The 11,739-nt window shown below is 37.4% G+C and overlaps 1 protein-coding gene across 2 annotated transcripts; it reads right to left on the bottom strand.

The window, feature by feature from the left end:
* Positions 1-2,092: 2,092 nt before the first annotated feature.
* Positions 2,093-8,185, bottom strand: LOC121500330 (olfactory receptor 145-like). 2 transcript variants are annotated; one of them, XM_041771968.1, is made up of 2 exons: positions 7,270-8,185; positions 2,093-2,121 (listed from the first exon to the last, which is right to left on the bottom strand). In XM_041771968.1, exons 1-2 carry the CDS (start codon positions 8,183-8,185, stop codon positions 2,093-2,095), a joined length of 945 nt encoding a protein of 314 aa, XP_041627902.1. The 2 variants fall into 2 exon arrangements, with proteins under 2 accessions (XP_041627902.1, XP_041627903.1); XM_041771969.1 differs by lacking the exon at positions 2,093-2,121 and adding an exon at positions 4,788-4,804.
* Between the last annotated feature and the right edge of the window lie 3,554 nt (positions 8,186-11,739).

The following is an 11,739-nucleotide window of genomic DNA, read 5'->3' as shown; positions in this document are numbered from 1 at the left end:
CAAAGTAGACATACTGGTATCCCTGGGTGGCGCAGTGGTTTAAGGCCTGCCTTTGGCCCAGGGCGCGATCCTGGAGACCCGGGATCGAATCCCACGTCGGGCTCCCGGTGCATGGAGCCTGCTTCTCCCTCTGCCTATGTCTCTGCCTCTCTCTCTCTCTCTCTCTGTGACTATCATAAATAAATAAAAATTAAAAAAAAACAAAGTAGACATACTGCTGGCCAACAGATACATGAAAAGATGCTAAACATCACTCATCATCAGGGAAATGCAAATAAAAACTACAACTGAGATTTCACCTCACACTTTTCAGAATGGATAAAATTAACAACACGGAAAACAATAGATTTTAGGGAGGATGCAGAGAAAGAAATTCTTTTACACTTATTGGGAATGCAAACTTGTGCAGCCACTCTGGAAAACAGTATGGATGTTCCACAAAATGTTAAAATGGAACAAAACCCACAATCCAGCAACTTCACTACTAGGTATTTACCCAAAGAATACAAAAATACTGATTTGAAGGGATACATGCCCCCAATGTTGATTCAGCATTATCAACAATACCCAATTTATGGAAAGAGCCCAAATACCTACTGAGTGGTGAAATGATAAAGAAATGTGATACACACACATGAATATTAGAGGAGAAAAAAGAATTCCAAAAATAAATTCTTAACTACAGAGAACAAACTGATGGTTACCGAAGTGGAGGGAAGATGAGTTAAATAGGTGATGGGGATTAAGGAGGGCAAATGTAATGAGCAATGGGTGTTTTATGTAAGTGATAAATCACTACATTCTATACCTAAATCTAATTTCACATTATATGTTAACTAGCTGGAATTTATTTTTTTAAGATTTTATTTATTTATTCATGAGAGACACAGAGAAAGAGAGAGAGAGGCAGAGACACAGGCCGAGGGAGAAGCAGGCGCCATGCAGGGAGCCTGACGTGGGACTCCAGGATCCAGGATCAGGCCCTGGGCTGAAGGAGGCACTAAACCACTGAGCCACCAGGGCTGCCCAACTAGCTGGAATTTAAATAAAAACATGGAGAAAAAAAGAAAAGAATGTAGAGGAGTTAACAAAATGAAATTATATAATATGTTATGAGAACAATCTCCTCTTTAAATCATCTATACATAATGACATATAGTCTACTATAGGCCTATACAATGGGGCTCTCTACGGACTTTGCTCCTCCCACAGACACTGGTGGAAATTCTTCACTGAGTAGTAAAAGCATTATCTCTGCCCCAGACCAGTTTTGATTACTCCACATATTACTTCTGTGGGTTTCTTCTGTGTGAGCCGTTCTGTACTTGGAAGGCTGGTAGCTTTACCTGATCCTATATTCTGAGTCTTGGCTTTTTGATTACTGTAATATTTAATTTAACTACAGGTATAACCCAAGTTTTTCAGTCTTTATTGTGTAGGTCAGCATGAATACACATATCAATGCCTACAAAATATACACTTCAATCAATATTATAAAATGACCAGCTTATAATGACCATGCAGACATATAAATAGACTATTCCATGGCCCAGAGCCATCTATCTGCCTCCAGGTTCTCCCATCTTCCACCTTGATACTGTTGCAATCATGCTCCAGCTTTAGTTCACAGCTTCATAACTTTGGTGGATCCTCATGGTGTTCCACCTCCACCCAGAAGAAGGAGGAAGAGAACATAGAAGTGATTAATGAAGTCTACCCTTATGTGATTCCATATATTGCATGGGCCAGTATAAAATAAGAATATATTCACACACCCTAACTTAGGCAATAAAGCTTACAAATATAAAATGGGAAAGATACTTTCTTGACATTTTGCTTAGTTTAGCATTTTGCTTTTATTTGTGTCCTGAGACTTTTTATTTACTGCAACCATTTTCACGTTCACATTTTCATATTTTAAAGTATAGTATGTTAATAATAATGATACCCTGATATATTTAGAATCAAAACACCAAGTCCTAATCTCAGTTCTACCACTTACAAGTTGTAATATGAGACAAACCATAAAGACATTTGAACATCTGTTTCATCATCTATGAAATGAAAATTAAGATTCCCTCTCTTCTTTGTCTCACCTGAATTCTCTTTGGAATTCATAAACTGAGGGATGTGACACAGCAGAAAAACTGAAACACATTAAGAGCAATGGTAACACCCTGTCTGTCTCTATATTAATATTTGAAGTGGGTTAATTTAACTTCATGTCAGACAGAGACTTTCAGCAGCCCCTTTGATGCCACCAGCCATCCTACTCACTGAGGAAGCTAAGAGTCTTCTTCAGAAGGTAAAACTTCACGCAGGGTATGATTTTCATCTTCAAAGGTACATATTTTGTTCAACCAAGCCCTGCAGAAAAACCAACTACTTCACCTGGTGGTCAGCTGATAATACAAGGAAATGTCCCAATGCACAAGAGAAAAAACTAGTATGTCAAACTCAGATTAAAATACCATGTCTGTCCCCCTTCATGGATATCAATTCAACAAAACCAATTTTAAGAAGTAATTTTGACCACATAGATTTATTTTATAATCTATCTACTCTGCTGCATTAAGAAAATCTACATTTATATCCTTCCCTTACTATGCCTTATTTATGTTTGTGACATATTCCCCAATGCCACACATTGCTGGGATTTAGAGATGCAAAATGCTGTGTGTGTGTGTGTGTGTGTGTGTGTGTGTATGCAAGTGACTGTGCATGTGTGTTAGTACAATGTGTGTGCATATGTATGTGTGTTTCCATGAACAAGCAAATGATAAAAGCAATAATCATTTCCTTTTCCTAGATTTACAAGTACTTCCTGTTCAGCCCTTCCTCTCAGGAACTGGAACCAGGAACCTTCTACCTGAAAGTGGGTTGCATACCATGCAATTATGTTAGCAGTGATCTCTTAAAATATGATTTGAACAATGTGTATGTGTGTGTCAGTGAATGTGTGAGGGTGTGTGTGTTAAGGAGGCAGTGTAAGGAGGAATGGAGAATGAGGTTCAATACATTTAGGGGTTCAGCAATTAAAAAGACATGGAACTCAGAATCTCTGTACTTCTGCTTTTGGACACTTGACGGGATGAGCACTGGGTGTTTTTCTGTATGTTGGTAAATTGAACACCAATAAAAATTTTTTAAAAAGTTTTATTTATTTACTCATGAGAGACCCAGAGAGATAGAGACATAGGCAGAGGGAGAAGCAGAGGGAGAAGCAGGCTCCTTGCGGGGAGCCTGTTACAGCATTCGATCCCAGCACCCTGGGATCACAACCAGAGCCAAAGGCAGATGCTCAACCACTGGGCCACCCAGGTGTCCCATACTTTTGGTTTTTATGACACCTTAACCTCATTGTTCCCTGATCATGCTCCTTCCAAACTTGGCTCCAAGTCACCATAGCAGCTCACTAACAGAAAGTTTACATTAAGCAAATTCAGAAAATAATCAACTTTGCTTCTGGTCCTAAACAAGGAGGATTATTTGAAGTTATTGCCAAGGAAGTCCAAGCTTTCATACTGACTCAGAGACAACTCTGTCCTAGGACACAGGTGCAGACAAATCCCATGACTTGCCTATTTGACTCCTAGCTGTGACAATTTCAATAGACTCATATCTTCTCTCCTAACTTGTTTTATGGCCATTCACATAACACATAACACAGAAAAGCAAAAACCATAAGGGATAACTCACACAAAGGTGTGTATGTGACACACCTGACTTGTTCTCCTCTTGAAAAATAAGTCACCAAACACAGATAGTGCTTAAATTACTAACCACAAACCTGTCAGCCAAGTTGCTTTGACTAAAATATTGCATATCTTAACTTTAGTAAACTGTCTTTATAATTTTTTAAGTTTTAATGAACTTTTTCCCAAATAACATGAAAAAATGTAATTTAACTCAAAAGAAAGTTTGTTCTTTCTGCAATAAAAAATTATCATTTCTCAAAGTCTTTGTCTGAAATGAGGATTTCACTTGTATTTTGAGGCTTGTCAAGTGAAAGATTAGTGACTAGGTTTAACACATACTTTTAGCTACCTCAAATAGTGATAAAATATATAACTTAGTGCACACATCTTTGCAACGTCTATAAGGGTTCCTGAATAGCACAGACATTGTTTACATACTGACATTGTTTTCTCAATAAAGAACACAAGTTCATCAAAACAGGTGATAAAACAATAAAATATAATGAAAATAAAACTATTTTGTATAAACAAAACTAGGTAAATGAAAATCAAGTAAGTTGATGTGGAGGTCAGGGGGTGTGGTGTGAGACGTCATTTAAAGCTGTAAGTCAGTGACTATATGGTGACAGTAACTACATGTATCACAGTGAGCATCCCATAGTACATAATGAAATTAGATCATTATGTTGTATACATGAAATTAATATAATATTTATGTTAACTATACTTAAAATAAATTTTCTTTGTGAATACATTGGACTCCAAGAAAAAACATGAATAAACAAATTAATTTTAAAAAATAAATAAACTGTAGTCAAGGTTTTAGTGACATGGAACAACTGAAAAACAAGCCAACAAACCAGTGATGCTGAATTTCACAATATCTAAATCTGAGCGAAAATTTGAAAACTGATAAAATATCAAATATTATTGTTTTCTTAGAAATATTTAAATTATAATTTGATTAAGGATTATGGGTTTTTTGGTTCAAGTTTTTATTAAATTCTAGTTAGTTAAAGTATAGTGTAATACTGGTTTCAGGTGTAGAATTTAGGACGAAGTCTCTTTAAAGTAGTCAGTCTTTTTTTATCAAAATTTTATCAAAGCTCTATGGACAGTGGGGAATATTACTGTACTCTAAAGAGCAGGATACAAATTCAGATTGAAATGAGGTTTTTAAATCACATAGTCCTTTTCTTCAGAGCAGTTTCTTGTTTATTGTCCATGTAGTTTTTGGGTCCTGGCCTAATGTTTGTTGCTGGGTTCCTTTCTCTCCCATGCCCTCATCTCTGAATTACAAGCACCTACAAACATTCTAAAATCTTTTTTTAAATGATTTGCAGAAAAAGCTCCCTGTTGCGCCAATCGTCTCTCAACCATCCTAGTCTAATAGGACTTCTCTTTTACAAGAAAAAGAACTATCAAACTATTTTCTTAAATAAAAAAAACACTACCCTGAGAGATATTCTTTTTTTTTTTTTCCTGAGAGATATTCTTATGTAAGCCAACAAAGCACAGTTAACCTTCAAAATAAAAAAGTTTTCTTAAAAAAAAAAAGTTTTCTTATATTTCATGATTATTGAAATAAAAATAATAAAATGAAGTACACATAAAGTATTTGAAAGAGCAATAGACTTGAAATTAGGAGGCTACACTTGATCTAGCTGTTTCCTTAATAAGCTGTATAACTTAACTCATTAACTTTTCTCAGCTTCCACAATTAGGTCTATGCAATATATATTGACAATCACTTATATGTCCTATGACAAATATGAAATCTCTGCCCAAAGAGGCTTAACACATAATGTTTAGCTGGAAAGTGGATTATATTTTATAAATGTCTGGAAACTGCGTTACCTGTGAAACACAGACATTTCAAGGAGGTACATTAGAGTCCAGTGGAGAGTGTAGTCAAGAGTACAGATTATCTGATTCCTGATTCCAAAACCCCCATATGTACAAGATCACTCTACCATGAAAACTTTACATTATCATTTACAGAACTGTTTATCCTTTTCAAGGAGAAAAAAAATGAATTCCATAATAACAATGTGAAAAACAAAGGTCTATATACTCATTAACCCTATTCCTAAATGACTGAAGTGGTGAAAAGGAGAAGATATTGAGGAAATGTTGAGGAAAGAAGATCTACTACTAAAAATTGGAAACAAATTAGGCTCTGTGTTCCTCCATGTCTGACACACAGCCACATCTGGTACAGTGCCAGCCACATCCCCAAACTTGATGGTGAAGGTCAGAGTAAGTGGATTTAGTTGGGCAGCTGATCAACAGGGCTGCTTTTAACTCCAGAAAAGTGGATGCTGTTGCCATCAAAGACCCATTCATTGACCTCAGCTACATGATGTACATATTCCAGTATGATTCCACCTATAACAAACTCACAGGCACAGTCATGGCTGAGAACAGGAAACGTGTCATCAATGCAAAGCCCATCTCCATCTTCCAGGAAGAGATCCCACCAACATCAAATAAGGTGGTGCTGGTGATGATATGTTGTGGAGTCCACTGGGGTCTTCACTACTATGGAGAACTGTGGGTCTTACTTGAAGGTGTGGACAAGAGGTCATTATCTCTGCCTCTTCTGCTGGTGCTCCCATGTTTCTGATGGGTATGAACAATAAGAAGTATGAAATTTCCTCAATATTGTCAGCAATGCCTTCTGTACCACCAACTGCTTGGCCTCTCTGGCCAAGGTCATCCATTATAACTTCAGCATCATGGAGGGACTCATAACCACAGTCCATGTCAGCACCGCCACCAAGAAGACTGTGCACAGGCCTAATGGGAAGCTGTGGTATGATGGCTGAGGGGCCGCTAGAACATTATTCCTCCTTTAACTGGTGCTGCCACGGCTATAGGTAAGACCATCCCTGAGCCGAATAGGAAGCTCTCTGCATGGCCTTCTATGTTTCCACCCCTAAAGTGTCAGTTGTGGATCTGATTTGCCACCTGGAGAAAGCTACCTAGTACCATGACATGAAGAAACTAGTGAAGCAGGCATCAGAGGGCCCCCTCAGGGGCATATGGAGCTCCACTGAGGACCAGGTTGTCTCTCTCAACTTTAATAATGAAACCCACTCTTCTACCTTCAATTCTGGGGTTGGCACTGACCTCAGTGACCTGACTATAGCAAGCAGGTGGTCAACTTTATGGGCCATATGGATACCAAGGAGTATAAGCCCACTGGACCAATAGCCCCAACCAGAATAAGAAAGAAGAGAAAAGCTCTCAGCTGCTGGGGAGTCCTTGCCCCAACCCGTACCCACAACACACTGAGAATCTCTTGACCTCTATATGGTTTCCATCCTATACTCCCTGCAAGGGAGAGGCTTGGGGAGCCCTATCTTGTACCATCAATAAAGTATACATTACTCAGCTAAAAAAAAAAAAAAGAAAATAAATTGACAGATGACTCAAATTTCCTTCACCATGGGAACAAAGATATAGGATGTGAACTCTCTCACCTAAATTATTCTGATGAAAGAAACAGAATATACCAGTCCTATAACTACACCCACAGATAGTGATTGTGATCAAAACATTCTCTTACTCTGGTTTCTTCTCAAAGCAAGTTTAATGTCTTTGTTTCTCAAGCTGTAAATGAAAGGATTCATCAAGGGAACTGTAGTGGTGTAAAAGACAGAGGAGATTTTCCCTTCATCCATAGACCCAGCAGAAGATGGTTTAAGATACATAAATGCACCTGATCCAAAGAAGAGAGAAACTGCAATTATGTGGGAACTGCAGGTGCTGAAAGCTTTGGATCTGCCTTCAGTGGAGCTAATGCGCAGGATGCTGGAGAGGATGAAGCCATAAGAGACAAAGATAGTGACAGTGGGCACAATCACATTGATACCCACTACAATGTAAACCACCAGTTCATTGACATACGTGCTGGTGCAGGAGAGCTGGAGCAGAGGGAGGATGTCACACAAATAGTGGTTGATGGTGTTTACATCACAGAAGGTCAGTCTCAACATGCGTCCTGTGTGGGCCATGGCACCTGAGAATGCCATCAAATATGAACCAAGCATAAGACTGAAACACACATTAGGAGACATGACAACATTATACAAAAGTGGGTTATAGATGGCCACATAGCGATCATAGGCCATGGATGTCAGCACATAGCATTCAGAAATAGCAAAAAAACAGAAAAAGTAAAGCTGGGTCATGCACCCCTTGTAGGAGATAATATTCTTTTTGGATATGAACTTAATCAGCATTTTGGGAGTAAACACAGAGGAATAACAAAAGTCTATGAAGGACAAATTGAAGAGGAAGAAGTACATGGGGGTGTGGAGGTGTGAATTCAGCCCAATCAGAAAGATCAAACCCAAATTTCCCAACACGGTGACCACATACATGAGTAGAAATAGGCAGAACAGGGGGAGCTGGAGATCTGGTAAGTCTGTGAGCCCCACCAGAATGAATTCAGTCACAAAAGAGGAGTTTGTAGGAGCCATTCTTCTCCAAGGGGATCTGTGAGCACAAGAAAAAAAGGATTGCATTAGAGAAAAAGCCAGCTCTTCCCACAATATTTCATCCTACAAGAGGGGATATACACTGAGAATACCTGAGGTCTGAGACTAACCAAATCTGGATCCAGAATATCATCATTTACCCCTATCATGATACTGAGAAACACACTAACTTCCCTTTTATTAGAGGTTTATAAGCTAATGATAGCAGAGAGTACCGCAATTAACCCTAGAGAGGAAATACAGTGCTACCATATACATACATGACTGCTGGAAAAACCAAGGGAGAAGGGAGAAGCAGGATGAACAAAGACACAATTGTCCTTCTCTGGACTCACCATTTCCTCATTCATTTAAACCTCCCATCAAGTAAAATTGGGTGCAAAGACCTGAACTCTAATGCACATTAGACATGGTGTGGGAAGAACCTAGAACATTGTTTCTAATCTAAACCTAAAGGACCAGGGTCTAGGACAGGCCCCATGCCACAAATAAAAGTCATAAATCAAGAAGAGTAAGCGCTCCATCCACGGAAAGGGAACTTCCTGACAGAAATACTATACCCCTGAGCCCCTTAAGTCTCTGAACATCCCCTAATCTCCCCTGGAACAGATTCTTGCTCACCTGAATCTCAAAACTGCACAAGATAAAAAAAGGAAGTGCATATCTTTGATCTCTGGATTTCCATCTCACAACAAGAGAGACATTAATATAAATGGAATTCAAGAACTTACCTTTCTTTGCCCAGAATATCTCAGTGCTTTCTTATCATTGTTCTTTACCCCTGCAGTTCTGGAACTGTAATTTCAGGTTCTGAGGCTTTAGTCTCTTTGATTCCAAAAGGATGTTGCATAACACTTAATTTCAGATATGCCCTAAAAACCTTTCCAAACTACAGATCATAATTTCTGATTATGACATTGGATTCTCACAAGCAACAGGGGAAAATAATCTTTATTCTTATCTCATTTGTCATTTGATAAGATACAGAAGATTGAGTTGAGTTTAATGATACAATGCACCTGCTTTTGAACACAGTAGAAGCTTGCTCAGTCTCTCCCCCTTGGGATTAGATTCTATATCTAAAAGGGAAATAAGAGGATTGTATTTACACCTTAGACCATGCATCTGTCTTTAGTTCCTTAGGGACTTCAAATTTACTCAAGGTTTCTCATCACTCTAGGGATTGTCCATCTCCCAAGATAGAGCCAAAAATGAACTCCAATCTCTTTGTCTTCTTCATCTCTGAAGGGAAATCTATTATACTGTTTATTTCTCTCTTTCTCCCCATACCCTCATTGGAAAATGTTCTCCAAGAGTTCTTTCTCCAGGATTCTTTATGCCTTTATCATAATTTTTAAAGATATATCTCCTGTCAATTCTCTTCCCTGTGATATCTCTAAAATAATTTGCAATGTTGTATATTCTTTCTGAAATTTTTACTTCTAAATATCTACTGAAAATTTCTACCTGACCATATTGGGTTTTTGCAACATTTCAGCAACTGAGGCCATCTATTTCTTCTCATCACACACACACACAAAGAATAATGTGTGTGTGTGTATAAGAATCTTACCTCCACTATTACTAATAATACCTTGGATAAATTACTTAATCTCTGTCTTCCTCTGATTTATCTTTGTAAAATGGAATAGTAAAAAAAAAAACAGCTCTTCATTAAGTTATTATTGTAAGTAAAAGAAAAAAATCTAAATACAATGACTAGAATACTACCAGTCCCATGGTAGTCAATTAATGTCAGCTGTTATATATGTTCTCATAAATTCCAAGACATCCTCCAATATCACACTCATCAGATATTTTCCCATTTAACTCCTGTATTCTCCAATAAATTATAAATTATAGAAGAAAATACATCATTTTTGTTTTATTTGCTAACTACAGTACAATGTATACATAGTAGGAACTAAAAGAAATATTTCTGAGTATGAAATTGTACTCTGGTTGCAAACCCTCAGAATATTTTCCACATATCCCACATGCTAAGCAATAGAGTTTGCAACCACAATGACCTCCACCCCTTTCCTCAGCCTGAATTTCCATACAAATTCAGGCACTTTTTAGGTTTAAACTTAACTTTACTACTGAACTGTAGTGGCTCCTATTTTCTAGCATTTCCACATACTCCCTCTTATTTAACCATCCACACCGATGCTAGAATGAGCTCTGAAAGCACAGCAAGTCATTCCCTAGTTAAAGAACTTGCAATCATTCTCCATTATCTTGGGCATTTGAAATTTTGCCATAAATCTATGTTTTAAAAGTATGATCAGGGACACCTGAGTGGTTCAGGGCATGGTCCTGGTCAGGGAATTGAGTCCCGCATCAGGCTACCTGTGAGGGGCCAGCTTCTCCCTATGCCAATGTCTCTGCCTCTCTCCATGTGTCTCTCATGAATAAATAAATAATTTTTTAAAAGATATGATCAGCCACAGTAAAACTAAAGAAAAAATTGAGTCAAAGTTCTTTTTTTTCTTTTTTCCCCATCTTTACGGGGTGTAATTGAAAAATACTAATTTTATATACTTAAGGTACATGACTTGATTTTTATAAGTGTAAAGATTGTCAAATAATTGCCACAATCAAATTAATCAAAATATCTATCACCTTATGTAGTTACCTTTCTTTTTCTTTGTAGTGATAACATTTAAGTTCTACTCTCTTAGCAATTTTAAAAGTTGGCCATAAAGTATTGTTAACTATAGTGACAATGTTGTACATTGGCTCTCCAGAACTTAGGTATCTTGCATGAAGAAAACTTTGCACACCTTGACCAATACTATAACAAAGATTCCCTTTTCTCCACAACTCACCAAAGTCTATTGTCTTTTTGATAAGAGCTATTCAAACAGACATATGGTGATATCACATTGGGGTTGGCATTTGCATTTCCTTGGTGATAATGATACTGTGCATCTTTCCAAATACTTTTTGGTCTTTATAAGTATATAAGGAATACTTATATGTATTCTTTAGAGAAATGTGTTTTCAGGTCCTCTGCTCATTTTAATAGTTATTTGTTTTGTGTTGTTACTATTGAGTTTCAGGTGTTCCTTACATATTTTGGATATGAACTTTTATCCAACATGTGGCTTACCAACATTTACTCCCATATTATAGATTGCCTTTTCATGTGGCTGATTGTTTCATTTGCTCTAAAGTTTTTTTATCTAAGGTAATCCCACTTACTTATTTTTGTTTCTTTTGTCTGTTTTTGGCATCATATCCAAGAAAATCTTCCTATTATGCAAGAATTTATATCTGCATTTTCTCATGTATTCCATTGGCCTCCCTGTACATCTTTATTCCAACACCACACTGTCTTGGTTACTGTAGCTTTGTAGTAAGTTTTGTAACCAGAAGTATGAGTCTTCCTGCTTTTCTCTTTTCAAGATTGTTTTTGCTGTTCAGTGATCCTTGAGTTTCCACATGAATTTTAGGATGGGTATCTCTATTTCTGCAAAAAAAGTCATTGGAATTTTGACTTGGATTGTGTTGAATCTGTAGATCATTTTGGG

This window comes from Vulpes lagopus, chromosome 10, assembly GCF_018345385.1.
Source record: "Vulpes lagopus strain Blue_001 chromosome 10, ASM1834538v1, whole genome shotgun sequence".
NCBI classification, from domain to species: domain Eukaryota; kingdom Metazoa; phylum Chordata; class Mammalia; order Carnivora; family Canidae; genus Vulpes; species Vulpes lagopus.
The sequence above is the reverse complement of the archived record's forward strand: the minus strand, read 5'-3'. Positions and strand labels throughout refer to the sequence as shown.

Excerpts from the sequence above, each read along its gene's own strand:
- LOC121500330 (XM_041771968.1), bottom strand. The coding sequence starts at position 8,185 with ATGGCTCCTACAAACTCCTCTTTTGTGACTGAATTCATTCTGGTGGGG. Across the intron at positions 2,122-7,269 it reads TGCTTTGAGAAGAAACCAGA|TTTATGAATTCCAAAGAGAA; the intron begins GTAAGAGAATGT and ends CACATCCCTCAG.